The sequence below is a fragment of the Dreissena polymorpha genome, chromosome 8 (genome assembly GCF_020536995.1).
Source record: "Dreissena polymorpha isolate Duluth1 chromosome 8, UMN_Dpol_1.0, whole genome shotgun sequence".
Taxonomy (NCBI): domain Eukaryota; kingdom Metazoa; phylum Mollusca; class Bivalvia; order Myida; family Dreissenidae; genus Dreissena; species Dreissena polymorpha.
Genome location: NC_068362.1, coordinates 1,280,826 through 1,308,432, shown reverse-complemented (window position 1 = coordinate 1,308,432; position 27,607 = coordinate 1,280,826). Strand labels below are relative to the sequence as shown.

At 36.3% G+C, this 27,607-nt stretch overlaps 1 protein-coding gene across 1 annotated transcript; it reads right to left on the bottom strand.

Annotated features, from left to right (window-relative positions):
* Positions 1-360: 360 nt before the first annotated feature.
* Positions 361-26,207, bottom strand: LOC127841038 (rab GTPase-activating protein 1-like). Its single transcript, XM_052369551.1, has 14 exons — positions 26,183-26,207; positions 23,197-23,324; positions 22,040-22,159; positions 20,542-20,655; positions 18,561-18,635; positions 18,044-18,169; positions 15,936-16,079; positions 15,172-15,324; positions 14,135-14,245; positions 12,500-12,610; positions 11,627-11,731; positions 9,604-9,687; positions 9,120-9,191; positions 361-7,173 (listed from the first exon to the last, which is right to left on the bottom strand). Exons 1-14 carry the CDS (start codon positions 26,202-26,204, stop codon positions 6,823-6,825), a joined length of 1,716 nt encoding a protein of 571 aa, XP_052225511.1. The 5' UTR covers positions 26,205-26,207; the 3' UTR covers positions 361-6,822.
* Between the last annotated feature and the right edge of the window lie 1,400 nt (positions 26,208-27,607).

The window sequence follows — 27,607 nt, the reverse complement described above, 5'->3', positions numbered from 1 at the left end:
TTTGACCTGTCCATTGGTTTCTGTGTTTGTTTGTTTGTGTGTGTGTATTTGTTTGTGCCATAACTTTTGCAATATTGAAGAAAGCAACTTGATATTTGGCATGCATGTGTATCTCATGGAGCTGCACATTTTGAGTGGTGAAAGGTCAAGGTCACCATTCAAGGTCAAAGATATAGCTTCAAAGCGGCGCAGAAGGGGACATAATGTTTCCGACAAACACATATCTTGTTATCATTGTTTTGGTATTCATATGAAATACATGCATCTATTTAATGGTCTTGAGTGAGATCCATTTGGTCAGAAGCATTATTGTAATGAAACATTATTGTAATGATGAAACAACTCAATAAATCCCATACATAATTGAACAACATTTATTTTCATATATCTCAAGAATTGCTTTGAAATACTTAACAATTACTGGACTAAAATGGTTTGAAATACCACATTTTGAAATAAACAACAAGAGGGCCATGATGGCCCTAAAGCGCTCATCTGAGTTCCAGGAAACATATTGTCAAAACTTGACCTGGTGACCTAGATTTTAGACACACATGTCCCAGCTTAAAACGTAAATAACTGACATTTGACCAAGTTTCATAAAGATTGAGTAATATTGTAGCATATATAACATTTAACACGGTTTTGTGACCCAGATTTGAATGCATCCTTGATATATTTGAATGCATCCTTGATATTGTAAGGATAAACATTCTGATCAAGTTACCTCAAGATTGAGTCATTAATATGGCTTCTAGAGAGGTAACATAGTTTTTCTAAAACTTGACAAACTTACCTTGTTTTAAGAAAAACATGACCAAGAATCTAAACTTGGGTTTGATATTGTCACGATAAACACTGATAACATTTTTTTCTCTCCAGATTTAATAATGAATGTGACCTCTACAGTGGTCACAATGTTTTTTTGTAAGATTTTACCTGGTGACCTTCTAAAACATGTGACCCAGACTTTAACTCAACCTAGATATTGTTAAGATAAACATTGAGTAGTAAATGTGGCCTCGACAGTGAAACCAGGGTATTTCTTCAATTTGACCTGGTGACCTAGTTATTAGACACAAATGACTGGGGCATATATATTGTCTAGATAGACATTCTTACACAGTTGAATAGAGATTGAAGCATAAAAATGGCCTATAGAGAAGTAACATAGACACAAATGACTGGGGCATATATATTGTCTAGATAGACATTCTTACACAGTTGAATAGAGATTGAAGTATAAATATGGCCTCAAGATAGACATTCTTACACAGTTGAATAGAGATTGAAGCATAAAAATGGCCTCTAGATAGACATTCTTACACAGTTGAATAGAGATTGAAGCATAAATATGGCCTCTAGATAGACATTCTTACACAGTTGAATAGAGATTGAAGCATTAATATGGCCTCTAGAATGACCAAGATTCAAACTCAGCCTACATACATTTTGTACTTTCACAACAATCATTCTGAGCAAGTTTCATCTAGACTGGATGAGAAATGTGGCCGAGCTTAAAGTTGACGACCTAAGACCCTGGACATAATGATCACAATAGCTCACCACAAGAACTGTCAGCTCAGGTCAGCTAAAAATGTTCAGAACACTACAAAACGTGCATAAATATATGATTATCAATTATATATACAACATTCAAATGACTATACATATTGAACAAAATACGTGAATGCCATAGTAATAAGAAATGGAAATAATGCATGTATCCAATTTTCACATGCAACATTGCACATTTTATCATAAATACAGTTAAAATGTTTCTATCTACATACTTAAACACACAGGCAGTCATTTTTATCAAAAGCAAATTCAAAACACAACAACAGAAAAGGGATTTAAATACATTTAACTTTTTTTTGTCAGACATACTTCAACGTGTGAGGCAATACCAAATTTTTCCACCGTCCTAAGTCAACGTAAATTCTGCTTTAAAAAAGGGATTGCATGAACAATATTAACCCTTTTTATGCTGGGAAATTTGTCGTCTGCTAAAATGTTGTCTGCTGAATTTGTAATATTAGCATTTTGTTCGATTTTTTCAAAGAATACTATCAGAATAGCAAACCGTTTGGATCCTGATGAGACGCCACATTCTGTGGCGTCTCATCTGGATCCAAACTGTTTGCAAAGGCCTTCAAAATTCGGTTCCAGCACTGAAAGAGTTAATAACAGGCAGCTTACATAGATTTTACAGTGGAGGCAGATTAATGCACTTGTTTAGTCGTTTTTACACAATTTTCTCCTACAATATTTCAAGCAAAAGCATATAAAGATATAATAATATATCATGATATATCTTTTTATTGCGAGGAAATGCACATACATCTTTTCATATTTTTAAATTGAAAGCAATTGCACAAACGTCTTAAAAATATTTTGCAAATTAGGCAAAAAATAGTACTGCACCAGATGCTTCATAATAAACCATTGCATATTCACAGAGGCGTATTTAGGTGGGGGGCTAGGGGGCTAACCATTGCATATTCATGAGCAGTAAAATTTACATAAGCACCGCATAACGGGTGCCAGGCTCAGCTGCAGGTGCAGTTTTGAATAAATTAAAGCTTGACAGATTTTTTTTTTAGAGGTCACAGTGACCTTGACCTTTGACCTAGTGACCCCAAAATGGTGTGGCGTGTAGAACTCATCGAGGTGCATCTACATATGAAGTTTCAAAGTTGTAGGTTGAAGCACTTTCATTTTAGAGCCAATGTTCAAAACCTTAACAAACCTTGACAAGGACGGCGGACACGACGAGCTGGCTATGACAATACCTCGGTTTTCTCCGAAAACAGCCGAGCTAAAAAGATACTCACTGGCAAAGGCACCCTAAGAAAGCTGTATATTTATACAAAAATGTACTTGTTATTATTAAATATTTGCAACATGTGATTGTGTTAATAAAAAGCCAAATGCAATATTTCTATAATTTTATAATCATCATCACCGCACACTGGGTCAGTAAATCCTAATATTTCCACCAAGTGCGAATATGAATTTTAATTTGGTATAAGTGGGCTTTTGAATGGGTCATAAGATTAACCCTTTGCATGCTGGGAAATTTGTCGTCTGCTAAAATGTCGTCTGCAGAATTTCTTAAATTAGCATTTTCTTCTATTTTTTTTCAAAGAATACTATCAGAATAGCAAACAGTTTGGATCCTGATGAGACGCCACGTTCTGTGGCGTCTCATCTGGATCCAAACTGTTTGCAAAGGCCTTTAAAATTCGGTTCCCGCACTGAAAGGGTTAACAAGCAGGTAGTGTCTGAGATGTGGAAAAACAATTGTGAGGGCGTTTATACTGGACAGAATGTGAGCATGTTTAAGTTTTATTCACACAGATACTTTGTGGTTAACTACGATAGGACTTTCCAAGAAAGTACACACGAAACACAGAGGCTGATGAGGAACATTACTGACTTATTTTCATGAATAGAGAATGATTTCACACACAGAACTAAAAACAGCTTACAATCTCATCAGTATATTGACTTGTTGAAGACTTGACAAGTGTTTAGTGGAGATGTTTTTAACAAATTGGGCCGTGCTCTGTGAAAAAGGGGTTTAATTCATGTATGTAAAGTGTCACAGGCTAATCAGAGACAAATACTTTCCACTTTTATGATATTTTTCATTTAAAGAAAGTCTCTTCGTCGTCAAAATGCGGAAAGTGTCGTCCAAGATTAGTGGTCTTCACAGGCTAATCTGGGATGAATATTTACACACATGCATTAAACCCCCTTTTCACGGAGCACAGCCCGATTATAATTTACTTTAAAAACAAGAGCTGTCTCCATCGGAAGACATATGCCCCCAAAAAACGCTTTTTTTCAAACCTAAACGCATATTTTGAAACCTTAACGCGGACCCCAAGTTCAAGGGGGTCAAAATGTTTGTGCGTATGGAAAGGCCTTGTCCAAATACACATGCATACCAAATATGAAGGTTACATTTGAAGCAACATCAAAGTTATGAGCATTTTTCGAAACCTAAACTCAAAAGTGTGATGGAAAAACAGACGGACAGACAGACAGACAGTGCAATCACTATATGCCCTCCTTTGGGGGCATAAAAAAACATTATTTGAATATCACGGATGGTTGAAAAACTGATGTATGAACAAGTACACACACGTATTGCACAGAATAATACATACATTCACAACCACTAACAAACAGAATGTAAAATTTATAATGCTTATTTGAAAAACAAAGATGAACTCAATTTAGAAACAAGAAAGACTTCAAATGAGGAGATTGACAATTAAGTAATACCTAAAAATTACATAATTTTGAAACAATTAAGGAATATCTAAACATAATAAAACTGTGATATGTTTTCAGTACAGCTGGCAATGAACTAGCTTTGCCCTGCAGAAGAACAAGAGAAAATATTCAGTTGAAACTTGAATCAAGAAATATTGCTAGAAATTGTATACCCGTAAAAGGGTTCTTACGTTCTTACTATTGATGACATTGTCAGCAATGTTTGAAGCACTGTTTATGTGTTAATCAATAAATACAATTGTGACTGAATAGAGCCATTCTTTCATTAGTTTGATCTGCGACAAAATATCTGCCATATACAATGCCAAGTTAATTTGTTGTGGTACACATTGAATGTTTACTATTTTGATAAGAATGTGATGTACTATTTAGTTTGAACACATGCATTTTGGAGTAATCTGTTTGGTGTTCATTTAATTCATAGTCATACTATACTCCTGGTTATATAACTACAAAGTGAAAGCCTATGTATGGCGTATTTGATTAACCCTTTCCCACTTAGAAGCAAAGTGAAAATTGCTATGTACAAAGTAACTCGCAGTCTGTTCAGGTTTAATGCTGTTTGCTGCTCATCAGTATTTAAGGGTTGGAACTGAAACCTTTAAAACTTGAATCTAGTAAGAAAGGTCTTAAATCAAATTCAACTTTCTTAAGGACTTCAATGCGTCAAAATACCTATCTCAGTGGCAAAGGTTTAAAGATGTGGTGTGAACGTTTCAATCAAGAGGTCAAGAGTTCTATCCCTTATTAGGGAAACAAGCAACGGTTGGTCCTCAAGACTCTACAGTCACACAGTTGTGGTTCATCACAGAAAAGTGTCTCTATAAACATCTTTTTTTACTCAAGTGAGTTTATAATAATTTAGCCACGCTCCGGGAAAATGGGACTTAATGCGTGTGCATTAAGTATCACCCCAGATTAGCCTGTGCAGTGTTTACATGCCATCAGGGACAACACTTTCTACATAGACCTGATTCTCGATTAAAACAGACTTCCTTCATATAAAAATTAAACAGGAGCACTGCATAGCAGGTGCAAATGCTTGGCTGCGAGTGCAGTTTTGAATAAATGAAAGCTTGTAGGAAGTTTTATATGAGAGGTCACAGTGACCTTGACCTTTAACCTAGTGACCCAAAAATGGGTATGGCGTGTAGACCTCATCAAGGTGCAGGTACATATGAAGTTTCAAAGTTGTAGATGGAAGCACTTTGATTTTAGAGCCAATGTCAAAGTTTTAGCACAACAGGGACGGCAAATGGCAGACGCCAGACAGCAGATGCAGGACGACGAGCTGGCAATGACAATACTTCCATTTTTCTCCGAAAAACAGCCCAGCTTAAAAAAAAGCGGAAAGTGTTGTCCCTGACTACACGGGCTAATCTAACAATGCTCAAATAAAATAAACTAGCGCAAGCGTTTTAACTACCAATTTGTGCTGATCTGTACTGATGAAAGAAATGATGGAAACGATGATAGAACATCATTTAGGTTTTAACCTACATGGTTTTGTTTGTAAAGGCTTCTTAAACAAAGACATTACATATGAATGAAAGACTTACTTTTGAGGCATAATTGAATATTTCCTAACAAAGTCCTAAATCACCTGTCCTGTACCAGTAATTCACAGAAATATTTAACAAAAAATTCACCCTTTCCCACTCAGAAGCAAAGTGAAAATGATTATGTGCAAACAGCATAAAACCAGAACAGCCTGCAAGTTACTCGCAGGCTGTTCAGGTTTTATGCTGTTTGCAGCTCATTGGTATCTAAGGGTTGGAAATGAAGCCTTTACAACTTGAATTTAGTAGGAAAGGTCTTAATTAAATGTTATTTTCTAAGGGACTTCAAATGTGTCAAATATGTATCTAAGTGGTGAAGGGTTAAAGATCATGGTTTCACTAAGTAGCTTGGTGACTGCCAGAACACACACATGACATGCCAACCTTATTTGGTGCCAAAAAATATCCAGGTTGAATCATAAAGAAAATATGGTTTTGAATCATAGTAATCGGTTCCTCTTTGAATTAAAAAACAAACTCTGTACAGCACTGGAAAATGACAATTGCTTTAAATATCCTTATGCCCAACAGTATGAATATCAGCCCTCAAAAGTAATTTGAACAAGCATCATTTGAACCTAAAACAGCTCTAAGACAATTAAAAACTTCTTCACCAAAAGTGCTTAGTGGTAACATTAACACAAATCTAGGATTTGCAGTTGAACAATAATTTAAGCTTTTTCTAAAAAATCCCCACAAAAACTGTTTTGCGTATGTTCCGCTGAAAACTTATTTGCGCAAGCAGCATTTGTCTCCATCACAGGCTTTTCACAGTTTTTCGCACAAAAGTTGTCCCCCCCCCAAGCTGATTTAAAACATAAATAAACACAGACAAGAGCTGTGCAATTTTTCACAGACAAAAACTGCAATTTTTCACAGACAAAAACTGCAATTTTTCACAGAAAAAAGCTGTGCCATGTTTCACAAACACAAACACATCTAACTAAAATCCACTTCATTCCTTTGTCGTGGAATCTTTCCTTTGCATTTCCTTTGAAGAGTCCTTCTTCTGCGTACTGGCCACCTCCTTTATTGAGTTTTGAATCTTTGAAAACCACGTGCTCTTCGAGGCTTGAATTTCCGTCACCGCCGACGTTAGCTGATGCGTTAAATCCTGAGTCTTACACTCCGATTCCACTAATGCCAGTTTCGTTTGCGCTAATTCCAACTCTAGTTCCCTAATGTGTCTTTCGAACTCTAGAATTTTGGGGTTCAAACTTCCTGGGTCAACTTTTGGCTCGGGTATTCGAACCGTACCATCAGGTTCAAACAACTTGCTACAGTTCTCACAGCCTTTGACCTGGTCCTAAAAAGATGTACAATATTTTGTACAACAAATGCGTTCACTGTCACTTCTGTAATTATGTTATCATTTTAGAAATCTTTTTTAGGATATTTTCATAAAAAAATAGAACAACAATTACCAGTGAATTATTAATGTGGTAGTTAGTAAGACTTAAAGGGACCTTTCCATGTTTTGATAAATTGACAAATTTGAAAAAACTTGTTTCAGAATTGCAAATGTTCGTTGTAGTTATGTTTTATGCTAGGAAACAGTAATACTGAACACACACCATGCTCTGAAATAGAGCATGGTGTGTGCTCAGTATAACATATTCCAACTCTTACTATAGAACTACCCAAATTGTACAATCGTTTCGCCTTTGAAATGCTTTATAATTTTAAGGTTTTTGAATCATCATAAAATGCAAACTGTGTAATGTCAGCACGGATGGCCGAGTGGTTTAACAAGGATTGCTTATATCAATTAAGAATAAAGTACAAACTGTGTAATGTCAGCACGGATGGCTGAGTGCTTATATCAATTAAGAATAAAGTACAAACTGTGTAATGTCAGCACGGATGGCTGAGTGCTTATATCAATTAAGAATAAAGTACAAACTGTGTAATGTCAGCACGGATGGCTGAGTGGTTTAACGAGGATTGCTTATATCAATTAAGAATAAAGTACAAACTGTGTAATGTAAGCACGGATGGCTGAGTGGTTTAAGTGCTTGACTTTTACTCCAAGGGTCAGAGGTTTGAGCCCAGACATGGATTACTCCAAGGGTCAGAGGTTTGAGCCCAGACATGGATTACTTTTTCTCTCTATTTTTTAATTATTGTTTTTTGTTTCACACTGGAACACTTTAGTTCCAATATTTACATTTTTCAATTTAAAGCATTTAAGAAAAAACTTTTCAAAACATGCCAAAATCTGTAAAAAGGTCCTTTTTAAAAATCAGTATACTATTCATTGAAAACAGAACAAATTTTTTGATTAAGACTTAAAATGTATGTAAGAAATTGCTTTGCTGTTTGGATATAAAATTTAATCCAAAACATTACATAGAATGCAATACAAGCTTAACAAAACTATTGCCAGACAATATATGTCCCCTACCGGCTCCACCATTGTCAGAAATATATATTTTAAAAAAAATTGTTGCCATAGCAACCATAATTTTTGACGTAGGAACCAAATGAAATGATGTGCATAATGTCCTTATTGTCATCTATCCATTTTTCAAGTTTCATGAAAAAAAATTAAGAACTTTTAAAGTTATCGCAGGATCCAGAATAGTGTGACAGACTCACAGACTGACAAGACACACAGAGCGCAAACCATAAGTCCCCTCCGGTGAAACCGGTAGGTGACAATAAAGTATTTCAACTACAATATTTTCATAATTCTAAGGAAAGTTTAAGATGGTCCCCAACACTGTAAGATTGCCCTTATTAAACATAGCTTGATTTTACTAACTAATTCTTAGAAAATGCATAGGTCGACAAGACTGAAAGCTTACCATCATTGAACGCAACTCAGTTTTGCTTAAAATTTTTCATAATTCATAAAAGGCCATCAACAAGATGGGAGGCCTCAGCTCCGTTTTGCTTAAATATTATCAGAATTCTACGAAAAGTTTAATGTCTCTCACAAGACTGAAAGCTTGCCTTTATTGAACATTTTTTGGTTTTCCTGGCTGCCTGCTGTTTCTCTAACCTTTACTTACCCTTATTGACCCGAACTCATTTGCAGGCCGTCTGCTGTTTCTCAAATCCTTCACTTTCACTTATTGACCGGAGCTCAGTTTTGCTGGCCGCCTGCTGTTTCTCAAGTCTTTCACTTACCCTTATTGACCGGAGCTCAGTTTTGCTGGCCATCTGATGTTTCTCAAATCATTTACTTACCCTTATTGACTGGAGCTAAGTTTTGCTGACCATCTGCTGTTTCTCAAAACATTCACTTACTCTTATTGACCGGAGCTCAGTTTTGCTAGCCGTCTGCTGTTTTTCCAGTCTTTCACTCAGCTGTGAGCATATCTGAAACATGCAAAGAAAAACTGTAAATTAATTCATTTTCATTGATTTTATTTTTTTAATATCTGAGACACACAAAATCATACTGTAGATTAATTTATTTTCAACGATATTCATATTTTTGGATGTATAGTGACATGATTCTCAGTGTTTAAAATCAGCAAAAGTAAGTTATTAAGCCCTTCAACATTTAAAATGAAAACAGATGTTTTTGTCAGAGTTTAACATTCTTCTCTTAAAGGTACACTTTTTACAAATTGGTTTAATTAATTCTATAACAACAAAGACATGATTGGCCAAACTACCTGTATATTAAAAGCTATAATAATAAATAAAGCAACATAATAAAGATTTTAAATTTAAGTAGAGAAGCAAAAAGTCTGAAAATTATAAACAGTCAAGTTTGCACGAGTACCTGTTTGTAATCAGTGATAATCACAGAGTTTCTACTATTGTCCGTCTCCAATCGTTCAAGCTCCCGTCTACACATCTCCTTCACCTGCAAACACAGATCAAATGGCATGTAATAAAAATTAATAAGACTTTTTGTTTGCATTTGGATTATGCTCTGTGAAAATATGGTTCAATGCATGCGCGTAAAGTGTTGTCTCAGATAAGCTGGTGCAGTCTGCACAGGCTAATCAGGGATGACACTTTCCTCTTTAATGGTATTTGTCACAGTTTCTTCTTTGCAAAAATCAAGTTAAGGCAAAAAGTGTCGTCCCTGATTAGCCTTTGCGAATGCACATGCTAATCTCAAACGACACTTTACCCACATGCGTTAAACCCTTTCACGGAGCAGTCCATTTGTATGACCTTTTACTGTTGGTAAAGGCTTCCCAGTCATTCCATACCTAAGATGGCTAAATGCTAGTAAAATCTTATTCCAGCTCAAATAAATCTGGCTGAAATTTCCCTTAAACACCAGGTCATGTATTTAACAACTCATTCTAAGACTTAAGAATATAGAATAGCCTTAGAACCAAGAAAAATATGTACAGCGTTTGAATATATGCAGGCTACCACTGGTGATTTTGTCATTAACAAAATGATCTTCATGAAGAATGATATAGATAGAGGTGGTTAATTCCAAGTAAGACACACAATTAGAGCAATTTTCGAATTATTCCAATTTAAAGAATATTCTTTCTTATTAAACTTAAGTCTAAGAGTTGTTCAGGGAATATTTGCACACCTCTGGGAAAGGGTTTACAGGGAGGTTTGAAATGTCCAGTTTCGTAACAAGAATTCAAACAATGACTTGTAATCATTCCCCTTAATTCAGCTAAGATAAATGTTACCTTAAAAGCTTTCTGGAGAGGTTTCCAAACTTTTCAATCTCTTTTTAATTAGGCAAAAAATTATCAAAGCCCCACTTACCAAGGCAATAAGAACCATTTATCAACAAACTGCATTAAACACTTCCCAAGTAAGTTTATTGTTGACTTTTTGTCTAAAATAAAACAAAATTCATGCAAAGGTGTTCTCAAAGGTTTTCAAGGCACATAATAGGTAAAAGTTCAATTAAATTACATAATACACCCTTGCTAAAATAATTTCACACATGTTATCTAAAAATGTTATTTTAACAAATATGGTAAATGTGTGCTATCTTCGATTACTAAATCCATTATGTGACTGTGACCTGACAACTGATTTGTTGTCTGCCTAGCGTCTGTGAGGTCACGGGTTCAATCCAGACTGTCAGGCGTTCTATAGAACTCACTAAGTCACCAAATTCTGTAGCGACTGTGAGGTCACGGGTTCAATCCAGACTGTCAGGCGTTCTATAGAACTCACTAAGTCACCAAATTCTGTAGCGACTGTGAGGTCACGGGTTCAATCCAGACTGTCAGGCGTTCTATAGAACTCACTAAGTCACCAAATTCTGTAGCGACTGTGAGGTCACGGGTTCAATCCAGACTGTCAGGCGTTCTATAGAACTCACTAAGTCACCAAATTCTGGTTCTACCCAGGTAACAGACTCGATAGCTTTTAAATAAGCCTAAGCCTTTCTACACACAATAAAATAAGCTAAATAAGAGACTTATAATATACTTCAACTAAACAAGACCTTTGTTTATGAAACACAATGCCCCCTACTGTGCCTTGAAGCCTTGAAGCCGCACAGCAGCTATTTTAGATACAATTGTTAAGACTAAGGCCAATCATTTCGCCAATAATCAATGAACCAGAACAGACTTCACACTTTATCCATAAGTTATGCAGGTTGACTCACATACCAAAAATCAGCTCAATATCTGAAAGCATTGCGTAAAAACCTCCAGAAAACAGAATGCCGGACTAAAAGACCATGAGAATGCTATATGCTACACCACTGGGGGCAAATAAATATTGTAACTTTGTGCCATTTTCCACAACAGAAATGGCAAGTCTCTGAAACATGTGATACTGAGAAGGTTCCACATCTCCCTCACCTGTGCAGACTCAGTCTCCAGTCTCTGTTTCTCCTCCTCCGTCTCTAACAACTTCTTCTTGGTCGTCATTAACTCTCGTGTCAGACTCTCGCTCAGGTCTTGACTCTGAAACATGTTATTTTGGTCAGAGGGATTCATTTGAATTGTTGCACTTTTCAAGAGCATTGAAAGTATAAAAAACAAGCAAATTTGTCCAATTGATATCCCCCGCCAAAAAATATTGTTTATGGATGGTCGCAAATCCCTTGATGTATGGCAGAATCCTCACAAAAACCAAGTCCAGAAAAGTGTGTGACAGAGGGACATCATATAAATGTGGGGCTATGGTTCTTGTGCCCCACACTTCTCCTTATTGATATATATACACTCATGAAGTTTCATGTTTAAATCTTGAACAGTATCTGAGATATAGCCCTGAAAAGTTACATAACACAAAAACAATAAAGGACAATAACTCTTATTTTAGAAAGTCTAGGGTTATGGTTCTTGTGCATGGCACTTTTCACCATTATTATCAATACACATGAAGTTCATATTGAAATCACATAGTTTTTGAGATATAGCCCCGAAAAGTTTATGATAGTCGGACAGATGGACAAAACCAAAACTCCCCCCCCTCTTCTAAATGAAAATCCAGTGTAGGCTGAAAATGTGGTCCCTGATAATCCTTGTGGACTGCACAGGCCAACCTGGGACAACACTTTAAGCACATGAGTTAAGCACAGATTTCCTAGAATAAACGAAAATTACCAAAAAAGGCAAAACAAAGGATGTCCCTGATAAGCACAAGTGAACTGTACAGGCTACTCTGAGACGACACTTTTCGCACATGCATTAAGCCCCATCCCCCCCCCCCCACACACACACACATACCTGGTCTAACTGCTTGGTTAGGTTCAGTTTGCTCTCTACCAGTTCGTGGGCCATGTCATCATTCTCCTGCTCAAGACGAATGTTGGCCTCCATCAGACGCTTGTTTTCACGCTGAAACAACGAAAATTTCAGTTAAGGTTAAACCTTATTATTTAAGCTCGATTGCATTGAAATGTTAAGGCTTTATGACCCACTCTCAAGTCCGTTTCCTGGGTAGAACCAGCACTTGGTGTCTTTTTGGGAGATTTACAGAACGCTCCATCAGTGAGGACAAAACGCGTGACCTCCCGGTGGCTAGGCGCTCACTATATGCACTTCTCAACAGTGAGCTCAAAAATAAACACTTACAAGGTCATGACCTTCTAGATATGACATCTGCTGCTCAGAATACCTATCCTTCAGACATTTCAACTTCAACCCTCTCCACTCAGAAGTTAACAGAAAATGACCATATGCAACCAGCATAAAACCAGAACAGCCTGCAAGCTACTTTGAGTCTGTTCAGGTTGTATGCTCTTTGCTGCTCATCAGTATCTAAGGGTTGTAAATGAAGCCTTTAAAACATGAATCTGGTAAAAAAAGGTCTTTGAATAATTTAATAAGATTTTCTGAAGGACTATAAATGCGTAAAAGTGCATGTCTGAGCAGTAAAGATTTTTTTTCAATGTACTCAGTCCCCCCCCCCCCCCCACACCAGATTTCAAGGGTTGGGTGCCGCATAATTAGTGCACTCAATAGTCCCCATCCTACAGAGACCTTGCAGATGGTACATTAAGACTTACACCATATACTGTTACACCCATCCCCCTAAAAAAAAAGAACACAATAAATTACAAACAGCAAAAAAAGCTTCTCATTTAATGGATACCAGAGAAGCAACAATTTTGAATAATGTATTTGAATGGAGCTTTTATTAAGCCAAATTTAAGTTGTAAATTTCAGCAGGTGAATGATATTTCACACCCGTACAATATCTCTTAAGAGTGCACACCAAATACTTGAAAATTTAGAATACATGTATAAATGTTTTCAATATAATAATTTACTTATGTCCAACTTAAAGAACTGGCTAGCGAAATTAACTAAATGTTTTAATGTATTTTTTTTGTTGGAAATGCCTTTAAGTGGGAATTTTAGGGAGCCATTTGGGGAAGATATTTACTTTTGAGATTGGCAATAAGGCCAAATTTAAGCCCCACATTTGACACAAATAAAAATAACACTGAAACAAGAGATATGCTTGTCAGAAACACAATGCCCCCTATTGCCCCGCTTTAATTTTTATTAAATCATTTGGCAGGTACAGATAATTATTTCCCTTTAAAGCTTATTACTTCCCTTTGATTTGTTTTTTTTACCTTTGACCTTGAAGGATGACCTTGACCTTTCACCACTCAAAATGTGCAGCTCCATGAGGTACACATGCATGCCAAATATCAAGTTTCTATCAATATTGCAAAAGTTATCGCAAAACTTTAACCAAGGTTCTCATCTCTTGGTCTTTGATGGCCTGATACTCTTTGTCGTGTTTCTTATAAACATTAATTTTAGATTGACGTATAAAACATCTGTGTATTTACATAGAAATCTTGGTGTATTCTTTAAGAGGGTTGGTACTTCAGATTCACATTCTACCTCATATCTCTGTAGGGGGTCTTCCTGCTGCATCTCCTGCTCTTTGATGGCCTGGTACTCCTTCTCATATTTCTTCAGCTTCGAGCCGCGGATCTTAAGGTTCAGGGCAACCTAAAACATGGCAGTCAAAATATCCCAATTACGTTGTCCTTGTATTGATTTTTTGACAATTTTGAAAATCACATCTGAAACAACTTGTACATCTGAACAATAATTTGTGTTTCTGTAAAATGTCTTGAAATATTTATCAAAAAAAACGGCTGCTTTATTTTTTCCTGTTTAAATGATTTAATTCATTTCATAATTGCTTGTAATAAGTTATTAATACAAGAGAACCGCATAATGGGTGCCACGCTAGGCTGTGGGTGCAGTTTTGAATAAATGAAAGCTTGACAGATTTTTTTTTTTTAAGAGGTCTCAGTGACCTTGACCTTTGATCGAGTGACCCAAAAATGGGTGTGGCATGTAGAACTCATCAAGGTGCAGCTTCATATGAAGTTTCGAAATCAAAATTGTAGGTTGAAGCACTTTGATTTTAGAGCCAATGTTCAAAATCTTAACAAAATGTTAAGGTTTTAGGACGATGCGGACGGCGGACACAACACGACGAGCTGGCTATGACAATACCTCTGAAAACAGCCGAGCTAATAAAAAAATCAGCTGCTTTTGTCCAATAAAGCCAACAAAATTATAAGCATTTTCAAGTTCAATGGTGCATTGAACTTGAAAATGCTCATAATTTTGTTGGCTTTATTGGACAAATTTTTTTGGCCTCCAGCAATGGGACCCAAATTGGCCTTTAGAATCATGTGCAGTTTGCACAGGCTTATCAGGGACATCACTTTCCACCTTAACTGGATTTTCCTTTACAAGAGAATTCCTTTAAACAAAATATTCCTTAAACAAGGAAAGTGTCATCCCTGATTAGCCTGTGCGGACTGAACAAGCTTTTCTGGGACGACACTTTATGCACATGCATTAAGCCAAATTTTCCCAGAGCCAGACTGAAGGGAAGAACCCAAGATCGTTTCGAGTACCTGCATGAGTTCACTGGTAGCCTCCTCAGTTCGGAACCTCTTGGGTAACTGGACCCGGAAGTACTTCAGGATGCCCTCAAAGTCGAGAGCCAGAAGGTCTTTACGCGACACCTTCAGAAGGGCCATAGCGATGCTGAACAGCGTATTCCTGCCCTGTATTGCATGAAAAGAAAACTACCGTAAAAACTAAGTGATATGTCACTTTTCTTCCTTAACCCCCTATCGTTCAGATATGCACTTTGATGTGTTTGTAGTCCCTTAGAAAAATTTAAAACTTATTTTTAGATTAAAATTTTAAAGGCTTCTTTTCCAACCATAAGATGCTGATGAGTGGCTCACAGCATAAAACCGAACAGACTGGGAGTAACTGGCAGGCTGTTCTGGTTTTATGCTGGTTGCATATAGCCAATTTCACTGTGCTTCTCAGCGGAAAAAGGATTAAAAATTGATTAAAATTGAAGTTGCCACTTATGAGGCAGTTCTTTTAGGTTCATTAAAAAGGAGGAATTCAAGGAAGATGGTTCCTAGCTGTGTCGCGGTAATGGTTGTTTGTTGTTGTTGTAGAAACAAATTGTTTATTTTGTCACACAAAATGTTATCTTTTAACTGATACTTACCAATTGAAAAATCACAGTTTGCAACTTTATTCTTTTTTTAATTTTGATATTAAATCGAAAGTTTAATTTTAGCAGGTGTGTTTTTTTAAACTGCGAAATTGTTAACAAAAGTCAATCGCATTACTACAAGTCTTTACTTTGCCCCACCTCGCTTAGGAAGACGTCCAGAATATGGTAGACCATGAACAGTGGGAACTTGGCCGTGAACAGTGTGAGGAACCACTGGGAGGCGTACATGTGGGCTTCCAGGTTCATCTGCAGGAAGTGGTCGAACAACTCCGGCATGTGGTCCTACAGTGCAAATGTTTACAAATGAACCAAGCACTGGGAAAAAGTGGCTTAATGCATGTGCTTAAAGTGTTGTAACAGATTAGCCTGGGCTGACAGCACAGGCTTATCAGAGAAGACACCATCCACCCTCAACTAGTTTTTGTATACAAGAGACACCCATTTTCCCAGAGCGTCAATAAATAATTTCCTTTTTTCAAGTGGTTTATTGGCTGATAAACAACATGGAACATCAGGTATATCCCATACTAGTGGTTGAAATCCTTCACCAGGGGATCTGTTAGGGATGAGTGTCAATAGTGTTTGAAAGATCAATCGCTTGACATGTGCAGTATGCTAGGGTCTAAATGGTGAAGTTGATCTAGATGATCTAACATTGAGACAATGTTTGTTTGGTTGATTTGGTTGGATTGCATACAGTTTGCAGTTTTTAACAGTATTTTAGTCATATCATGGCCTTCAGTTAATCATCTAACACTTTTCTTGGGTTTGCTGGTCTACCAGTACTTAGTGCACATACTTAAACCAGTTACTGACAACTGCCCTTCTTGAACCATCAAAAGGTAGGGATAGAATGGCCACCATAGAAAATGATTTCATGATGTTCTAAGTTTCATCCTCGACTAAGATTCTTTCAAGTACACTTTTTACTTGTTTTTCCTTGGAAACAGACTCAAGTGTCACTGAAAGCCAAATGACTTTCTAAGCAATCATGCTTAAAACAAGAGATGTATTTGTCAGAAACACAATGCCCCCTATTGCGCCGCTTCGAAGCCATATATTTAACCTTGAAGGATGACCTTCACCTTTTACTATTCAAAATGTGCAGCTCCATGAGATACACATGCATGCCAAGTATCAAGTTGCTATCTTCAATATTGCAAAAGTTATCGCAAAACTTTAACCAAGGTTAAAGTTTTAGGTTAAAGTTTTGATGACTGACTGACAGACAGACAGACAGACAGACAGACAGACAGACAGACAGACAGACAGACAGACAGACAGACAGACAGACAGACAGACAGACAGACAGACAGACAGACAGACAGACAGACAGACAGACAGACAGACAGACAGACAGACAGACAGACAGACAGACAGACAGACAGACAGACAGACAGACAGACAGACAGACAGGCAGACAGACAGACAGAATGACAGACAGACAGACAGGCCAAAAACAATATACCCCTGATCATTCGATCCGGGGCATAAAAAGGGTTTAAATTACACCCACATCAGAATCACGCAAGGATCCTCAAATGAAACAGTAAGTGAGCCTCTTTCTTAAAAAAAACCTGAGCTTAAGATATGTGCGTAGTGTTGTCCTGGAAAAGCATGTGAGAAGTTCAGAGCCTAATCTGGTACGACACTTTGCAAATAACTTAAGCCTTGTTTTCCCAAACAAGGCTCAGTCATTATATAAAGCCAATCAAGTTTGCCAGCCATCTAGGTGGCTCTCAACTGTCATAATCAATCACATATTAACAGTTACTGCAAAAAACAACCAATTTTGACACCATTTCAAATGATGAACTTTGATCAGGGCCCCTACTCACCATACCAATTACCAATTCTTACACTCAGTGCTAAGAATGAAGGTTATTCTCTTAATTTGATTAATAAAATTACATATTTTATATTGACTGCCTTTATCTACATCATTTTTCATGCAGGAAATTGTTTAAGGACATTGTAACAGTTGTAGCCTCTATAAATTCATTCTCTCAAGTAAGTTGTTTACGTCTAAAGTGTATTTGTTATTCTTAAAAAATGGATGTATAAATCTGGATAACTCTTATCCAGCAGATAACTTTTGGTCATCTTCATCTTCAACTTTAGAAAATAAGATTTAGCCAAGCTATTTAAGTTCAGTTATCTTTATCTGATTAAGGTATTCTTTTTGATTGGCTAACATTATCCATATTTATACAATCGGCTGCTTGCCAACATGACCTCCACTATACCTGAAGCAGTCTCTCCAGCTGGTAGAAGGACAGGTGTAACACGGAGAAGTCGTTCTTGAAGAAGTCTCTGAGACCGTAGTCAAACATGATCTTCACGAGCACACTGAATGCCTGCTCCTCCGGCATCTGAAATATACGGACCAGTACATAACATGTGTGTCAAGCGTCATACCAGATTAGACTGTGCAGTCTGCACAGGCGAATCCTGGAATTTGGTTTATATAGACACTTCCTATAGACAAAAAATTTATAAATGCAGAAAGTGGCGTCCATTTCGGACAGATAAAAATTATGTTGTATGCCAATGTTAAATACCCACAGGGATACACTTTTTTCTTTTTTTTTTAACATTGAACTTTTTGGGAACTTATGCTTTAATCTGTCAAGACATTTAATGAAATACTTTAAAAATATGTGTTCAAGTCCCTTAAAAATTATATTTTTCAGTTTTGATTGTTTACAATTTCACATTTCATTGAGAGTTCATTTATTTTGTATTGCAAGGGAGGCTACTCACATGAAGAAGTAGAGCTGCTGCCAAGAATGACTGCCCTTGGCAATAACCAATCTCTTCATCGTACACTGAATATGCCTGTAAGAATAAAGGCAAAGGTTAACAACATATTATATATATATGGGCCGCGTTGCGACAAAAGCTACCTGTATGACATTTATGATGTTTTGGGAAAGACACGCTTAAACTGAAGTCATTTTTTTAACCGAGAAGTATTTTATTGTTTGGTCAAAAAAGCTTTTTGCGGAATTTTTGTGATTTTCAGAATAACACAATGGATGAAAAATTTTGTTTGTTCATGATTGTAGTGTTATGAAGTTTCTGTTTGAAATATGTTAATTTTTATTGCTTTAATAAAGTGAACCATCAGAAGTAAAAGTAAAACAAAATGTTGCAGTTTTGCACAATAGCGTTTAATAAACTTTGCGCTATTGAAATCGGAATCCATGACTTGTTATGTAATACGTAATAAAACTGTATTCTTTCTGTACATATTAAATTAGTGTTTTCTTTAAACTAAACCCAAACTTACCCTAAAAGCTCAAGAGTGTAGTTTGCAAGTATGTAGTTATGTTAGATTATTAAGATAGATTGTTAAGATTGTTATAATAATAAATTTGCTACAAAAGCAACAAAAAGCAGTGTGAACGTTATTATGAGAAAAATATATAAATCATTTAGAGTTTTTTCATTTTAAAAATTGTCGAGTCATTCTTGTAATTTAACTCGCAACCACTTAGATACGTATTTTGACGGATTTAAAGTCCCTCTGAAAGTTAAATTTAATTTAAGACCTTTCTTACTAGATTCAAGTTTAAAAGGCTTCATTTCCAACCCTTAGATACTGATGAGCAGCAAACAGCATAAAACCTGAACAGATTGTTCTGTTCTGGTTGTATGCTGTTTGCACAAAGCCATTCTCACTTTGCTTATAAGTGGGAAAGGGTTAATAATTATTGTTAATATATCAGCCAAATTTTCTTGTGGAACTATGACTTCTGTGATGTAATGGATGCATTGACGCACTTTGGAATCAGGTGTCAGCAGTTCGATTCCCATCTGCGGAACGTTTTTATGTCACTGTATTATTTATAATTTTCAGCTATTTACATGCAAATTATTTATTATTTAACAAATATTGAATCTAAATCACATTACCTAGACCATATGGGATTAAACAGGAGCACCGCATAACGGTGGCACGCGCGGCTACGGGTGCAGTTTTGAATAAATGAAAGCTTGTCAGAATGTGAAAATTTGTCATTAAGGCATATTTTTTCTCGACAAGGCCCGTACGGCCCATAAATACATATATTATTTGACACAAGTTGTCATTTAATATTTATTTCATAAAAATGAGGGATATGCGCCCTGAAATGATCAATTTATGAAATCAACTAAAACAAGATTATTGCCAAGCAATAAAAGTCCCCTACCTACGCAGGATCCACCATTTTCAGCAGTAGTTTATTTGTTGCCATAGTAACCAGAATTCTTTACGTAGAAACAAAATGAAATGACGTGCATAATCTCCATATTGCCATCTGTCCATGTTTCAAGTTTCATGAACAAAATAAGAAGAACTTTTAAAGTAATCACAGGATCAACCATTTTCAGCAATATTTTTAGTCTATTTGTTGCCTAGCAACCAGAATTCTTGATGTAAGAACAAAATGAAATGACATGCATAATCTTCATATTGCCATCTGTCCATGTTTCAAGTTTCATGAAAAAATATGAAGAACTTTTAAAGTTATCACAGGATCCAGAAAAGTGTGACAGACTGACAGACACACATAGCGCAAACCATAAGTCCCTCTCTGGTTTCACGGGTAGGGGACTAAATAATGTCATACCACTAATAATGATTTTACAGTACATTATTGTTTCACCCCTGTCTTTTTTGCACAGTGCCCTTTTTGAACTTACCTAGAAAACGCCCCTATGCCCACCTGGGTAAAACACTACACACTGTTACACGCACCTTGCTAATCCTGAAGAGGGACTCCTGGCCTATTCCCCCGGACTCCTTAAAGAAGTCGTGAGCCGGAAATGTCCGGTTGATGTCCCTCTGAATCACAGCCTCTCCCGGACTCTCCTGTAACATGGAGGAACATTCGGTCTTTACGTAATGTCAATGATTCTAGAACATCCGGTAAATGCCCCACTAAAAAACTGCCTCTCTAATATTTGAGGCGATTACTGTAAAAAAAACTGGGCTTAATGCATGCGTGTAGTGTCGTCCAATACTAGCCTGTGCAGTCCAAACAAAATTAACCTATCATTTATGAATAAGTGCTTTGCGCAAACTGTTTTTGATTACTTTAGATCATGAATTCTATTCATTTTCTGGGCATCTTTCACCTATCAACCATTTAAGGAACTTGTTGAACATACACAAATTTTCATAAGCTACAGAATTCAGCCATGACTGAAGCTTTGATAAGACATGGCCCTTGGGCTGTATTCACAATGACAGACAGACAGGCCAAAAACAATATACCCCCTGATGATTCGATCTGGGGTCATAAACCCCACTGATTCACCTACATGTACTTAGTCTTAGACTTAAGAATAAAGTATCATCTTAGACTCATTAAAGACACCTCACAGTTTGCATATACATGTATACAGGCTTAAAATGGTGCCTATATCATTAAGCTATTGTTGTGAACGAAGAATAAAATAACTATAGGTGTAAACTGTCATGCTAGACTTGATTTTCAAGTAATTTAAGCTAATTACAATTTTTAAGAATACTTATTGTTTTAAGACTTAAGTGTGAAATTTGGTTGGTGAATACAGGCCCTGGTAATATTGTTATGTCATTAATTTGGGACAACTGGATGATGTCAAAGTGATTAAACATATTTGTTCAAGATAACAGTTTGTCATAATAGTGTATTGATTTCCATGAGGGGATTTGACAATTACTTTTATAAATAATCACATGCACAACTTTATGTTACCATGGTAATTATTATCTAGTATTCCACAATTTATTTTCAACTATAGCTTTTTGAAAGACCTGACTCATACCCATACGTTCCTTCGTCAGCTATACAATATCAATGTGAGGATCACTGGGTATGAACATTGTATTGCACAAGTACACTTTATGGTGATGATAAGTAGTTTGCTCCACACATATTTGTTTACGCCGACAATGCCATAACAGAGCCGGGTTTTGCAGCTGTTAATGTCATCCATGAGTTTACCCAATCTGTTACAAGTTTATCAAGTATGTTAATGGTCTGAAATCAGTCTGTATTCAGTCTGTTACAAGTATGTTTATCCAGTCTGTTACAAATATGTTACCCGTATGTAATCAGTCTGTTAAATGTATGTTACCAGTGTGTGACACAAAATTATGTTATCAGTCAGAAATTAGTATGTTACCAGTCTGAAACAAGAACCAGTCTGTTGTAAGTATGTAACCAGTCAGTTACAAGGTCATTACCAGTAAGAAGCCAGTCTATTACCTTGGTGATGAGTATCCTGTATGCCTCGAGGAGCTCCGTGTTGTTTTGGCACCCTGCCAGCAGCTGCCAAACCTCTCCCCTCAGGGCCTCTGGAACACCCTTTCTGGACAGCTGGGTCACCTGCACAATAAATTGGGAAAACGGGGCTTAATGCATGTGCAGTGTCATTCCAGATAAGCCTGTGCGGTCCACATGATATTTTTAGTTAAAAGGAAGGCTCTTCGTAGCAAAAATTGAAGTTAAAGCAGAAAGTGTCGTCCCTGATTAGCCTGTGTAGACTGTACACGCTAATTTGCGAAGACAATTCAAACACATGCATTAAGTCCATTTTTCCCTACAGCAAGGCTTATTTTATAGCATAATAAAAGTCTGGATCACCTGCAAGTAGCTTTAATAAATAGCATGCCATTTATCTTTTTATATTTTTTGTCAACATGTTTACGTGCTGTTTTTTTACTGCTATTAAAACATTCCTTGATTTCTGTTATTGTTTAGTTGAGTGTCAAAGGCCACTTTGGGACATTATCTTATTCTGTTTCAAGGGTAGAACCAGTACTCTGTGCATTTATATAGATAATATAAGAAGTCTGCCCATGTCAAGATTTCCTGTTTAAAAGACAGACATTTAAGTTCATTTCACCATTGTGTTTTGATTTTGTACCTACTGGATACAAAATCCAACATACAGTCAAGGAATAATTTATATTCCACCCCTCTAAAGTAGGGCTTTTAAACCCATTTTACTCCTTGTTTCATGCCTGTAAAGGTCTCTGTGAGCAGTTCTGGTACTATTTCTCCCACCAATGTAATGATTATATCCTCTCTAGTCACCACCATATATATGAGCCTTCCTGTGGAAAAGAAACGGCTTAATACATGTGCTTAAAGTCTTGTCTCAGATTAGCCTGTGCAGTCCGCACGAGCTAAATAAATCAGGGTTGAAACTTTCTACTTTTATTGTATTTTTTGTTTAAAGAAAATATCTTCTTAGGGAAATTCCAGTTTAGGCGGAAAGTGACATCTCTAATTTTTGAGCCTGTTCAGACTGACCGGCAAATCTGGGATGACACTCAACATACATTAATTAAGCCCCATTTTCACAGAGCGTGTTTCACAAACATCACAAAGCCACATTTTTTCCTCCATTTCTTCCATACCTGTTTGGGTTTCTGTGTTAGGTTCTGGTGCCATTTCTTCAGTACGTCCCTCCACGCTTCCAATAAGTTCTCATCTGTGATCTCCTTGCTGACATTGCCTGACCCACTGAGTAACGGTTCATCACCGTCTGAAATCAGTCACACAATACAGCGGAGGAAATAAGCCTCTTTCTGGGTAAACTGGGCTTGATGAGTGTGCATTAAGTGTCTCTCAGATCAGTCTTGAGCAGTGCCCACATGCATTAAGCCCAGTTTTCCCAGAACAATGTCCAAATAAATAACATACATGTTATACAGAGTAAAGAAGCAAATTCGTAGAATTGATATCGCCCGCAAAAATACTTCTGGACACAAATATTTCTGGACGGATGGACAACGCCAACATCATCCTCTTATCCATTTTTATTTTATGCTTTCCGGTGGTTTATAGAGAAATATCAGTGAAATAAAACTGGTATTTCACTGTTTTAAACAGTGACAAATAACAGTGAAAAATAACGATATTTTTCACTGTTTTACTGTGAAATGACGTCATTTTTTTCAACGAAATGACGTTATAAATCCAGCGACATTATCCAGTTAAACTCTTTTACAATGTAAATAAACGGTGAAAAAGCATAAAATAAAAAGAAAATTTGTCGGATTCGATGGAATATCGATTTTAATTCACTCGTGATAATAAAAAATACATATTTTCACTTGTGGCTGTGCCACTCGTGAAAATATTATTTTATATGATCACTCGGGAAATAAAATCGATATTCCATCGAATCCAACAAATATCCTCTATATATACTCATACCAAGTTTCAATGAAATATGTCAAAGCACTTCCAAGATATGGCTCCGGACACACAAAAAAAGCATTTTTTCAAGATACAAAGGGCCATAACTCCGTTATTATCCAATAGTGTACAATGCCATTTGGTGTGCATCATCCTCTTATCCATATATATACTCATACCAAGTTTCAATGAAATCCGCCAAAGCACTTCCAATATATAGATCCGGACACAACAAGAGATGTCAGAGGACAGCGCGCTCGACTATTCGAGTGCTTGACAGTATAACGTAAGCCATGATGGGGAAATTGTTCATATTCAATAATTTATTAGACGATGTTTCCAAAATAAAAAAAGGAAAAAAAAAAAAAAAAAAAAATTGGGGGGGGGGGTAGGGGGGGGGGGGTGAGAGGTGGGTATAATGTGGGGTGGGCTAATTTATTAGATGATGTTTAAAAAAAAAAAATAATGGGGGGGAGGGATTCTGGGTAGGGGTGTGGGGTATTGTTTGGGTGGAATCCATTGTGGTATTCAGTGAGTGTTGTTTTGTCAAAGTAATAATAAAATGTGATCATAAATAAAGAAGTTATGGCAATTTAAGCAAAATGTTCAATTATCTAAGTGTAAAAGGGGCCATAATTATGTCAAAATGCTTGATACCATGGTCTGCTCTTGTTTATAGGTTGGGGTCATGTTGGTAAACAAGTATGCAACATATAAAAGCAATATGTCAAAGGATATAGGAAATATTTGGGGTAGTACGCAAACTTTAATATAGATTTATCAATAATATGCATATTCTAAGTATAAAAGGGGCAATAATTATGACAAAATGCTTGATAAGAGTTGTCTGCTCTTGTTTAAAGGTTGGGGTGATGTTGGTAAACAAGTATGCAAAATATGAAAGCAATATGTCAAGGGACAATGAAATAAATGGGGTAGAACGAAAACTTTAACATTTGCTGCATATTTTAAGTGGAAAAGGGGCCATAATTATGACAAAATGCTTGATAGAGTTGTCTGCTCTTGTTTATAGGTTGGGGTCATGTTGGTAAACATGTATGCAAAATATGAAAGCAATATGTCATGGGACAAAGAAAATATTAACATTTGCATGCTAACGCAGAGGCTAACGCCGACGTGAGTAGGATAGCTCCACTAAATATATATTTTATATATAATAGTCGAGCTAAAAATGCATTTTTTCAAGATACAAAGGGCCATAACTCCATTATTGACAGCTGGTGTACAATGCCATTTGGCGTGCATCATCCTCTTATCCATATTTATTTATTCAGACCAAGTTTCAATGAAATCAGCCAAAGCACTTCCAAGATATGGCCCTGGACACAAAAGTGCCGGACGGACGGACGGACGGAAGGACGGACAAGGCAAAAACAATATCCCTTCGCCTATGGCGGGAGATAATAAGCAAGTTCTCATCTATGATGTCATATCTCTCTGTGTCAGACCCAATGAGCAATTGCTTATTGCCATTTGAAATCAATCACACAATAATAAGAATGAAATAAGTTTTAAACAGTCTAAAATAATTCACACCAGTCTGTTTGTTAGATCATTCATACAATACTAATTATTCACCGAATACTGTGATTGAAATATTCCCACAATACTGAGTCTGAAAACAATCACACAAAACTGGGTCTGAAATCATTCACACAATACTGATACTGAAAATCATTCACACAAAACTGAGTCTGAAATCATTCACACAATACTGGGTCTGAAAATCATTCACACAAACTGAGTCTGAAATCATTCACAAAAAAACTGAGTCTGAAATCATTCACAAAAAAACTGAGTCTGAAATCATTCACACAAAACTTAGTCTGAAATCATTCACACATTACCGAGTCTGAAATCATTCACACAATATTGAGTGTAAAATCATTCACCGAATACTGAGTCTAAAATTGAAATCATTTACACAATACTGAGTCTGAAATCAATCACACAAACTGAGTCTGAAATCATTAACACAAAACTGAGTCTTAAATCATTCAAACAATACTGAGTGTGAAATCATTCACAAAAAAACTGAGTCTATAATAATTCCAATAATACTGAGTCTGAAATTTTTCACATAATACCGAGTCTGAAATCATTCACCTATAATGACAAAATTAAATCAATAATAAAAAGTAACTCTGAATAACTATTTCATTATTTTTTTAATTGTTTTACCTAAATACTTAACATATTTCATCCATACCCTCATCAGCAGTATTAATATAAATATAAACACAGGAAGTGACATCAATGTCATACAGTAATGTAACGTCGTTTGGACGGAAATTTCCATTTTTTAAAACCCTTTACCACTTAAGATACTTTTTTTACGCATTTGTAGCTCCCTAGTTGAATTTTAAATTTAATTAAATACCTTTCTTACTAAATTCAAGTTTTAAAGGCTTCATTTTCCAACCTCAGATACTGATGAGCAGCAAACAGCATAAAACCTGAACTGCGAGTTACTCACATGCTGTTCTGGTTTTATGCTGTTTGCACATAGCCATTGTCACTTTGCTTCTGAGTGGGGAAACGGTTAAATAAAACATAATATAACAAAAACAAAGACGGATCAGTTACATAAGAGTATATGAGTAATAATATAATTTATATGAGCCTCACTTTGACAAAAAAGGGCTAAGTGCATGTGTGTAAAGGTAGTCCCAAGATAATAGCCTGTGCAGTCCCCACAGGATGATCAGGAACATCACTTTTTCCACTTTTATGGAATTTTTCATTCAAAGGAACCTTTCTCAAAATCAAATCTAAGCGGAATAGTTGTCCCAAATACGCTTGTGTGGTTCATATATAATATATATATATATTCTATATATAATATATATATACTATAATATATATATTTTTTTCCCCTATAGTGGACTTCATATTCAAGTATTATCTGACAGGTCCTCTGCAGCTCTACTTACATCATATAAATTATAGATTATTACTTTGTTAGATATACATTGAAATAAAATTGATCTATAATAACATTAAGACACTCTCTTGAACAAATTATGAATTTTTCAAGTGGGATTTTTTTCTTTCTCATCTTCATTTTGGAAATGAATAGTTTGAGGGTATAGATACACCAGAAAATTCCTGTTATTTTTATTTACAAATCCTCCTGCCCTATAATGTACATAATGTATACAAGTATTACCTGATAGGTCTTCCGGGGCCTCTTGTGGTGTCTCGATCTCAGCCGCAGGAAACTTCACCTGGCTCAGGGGCAGGGTGAGGCCTCCCTTCTTGCGGTCGAGCTCGGTCTGACTGGTCACCCCCAACACCTCATGGCCCACCTCTCCGTTCTGACCCTCCACCTGGGAAAGAAGTAAAAGATTGAGAAAACCAAAGCTGTGATTGGTGGATATAAATAGATAACTATTGTAGACTTGTCACTCCCAGCATTTTCACATTACATTAAGAGTTCATTTATTTTGTATTGCAGGGAGGCTACTCACATGAAGAAGTAGAGCTGCTGCCAAGAATGACTGCCCTTGGCAATAACCAATCTCCTATCGTACACTGAATATGCCTGTAAGAATAAAGGCGAAGGGTAACACATATCATATATTTATATATGGGCCGCGTTGCGAC

Excerpts from the sequence above, each read along its gene's own strand:
- LOC127841038 (XM_052369551.1), bottom strand. The coding sequence starts at position 26,204 with ATGAAATATGTTAAGTATTTAG. Across the intron at positions 23,325-26,182 it reads GAAATATGTTAAGTATTTAG|ACGGTGATGAACCGTTACTC; the intron begins GTAAAACAATTA and ends GACTGATTTCAG. Across the intron at positions 20,656-22,039 it reads ACAGGATACTCATCACCAAG|GAGAGTCCGGGAGAGGCTGT; the intron begins GTAATAGACTGG and ends TCCATGTTACAG.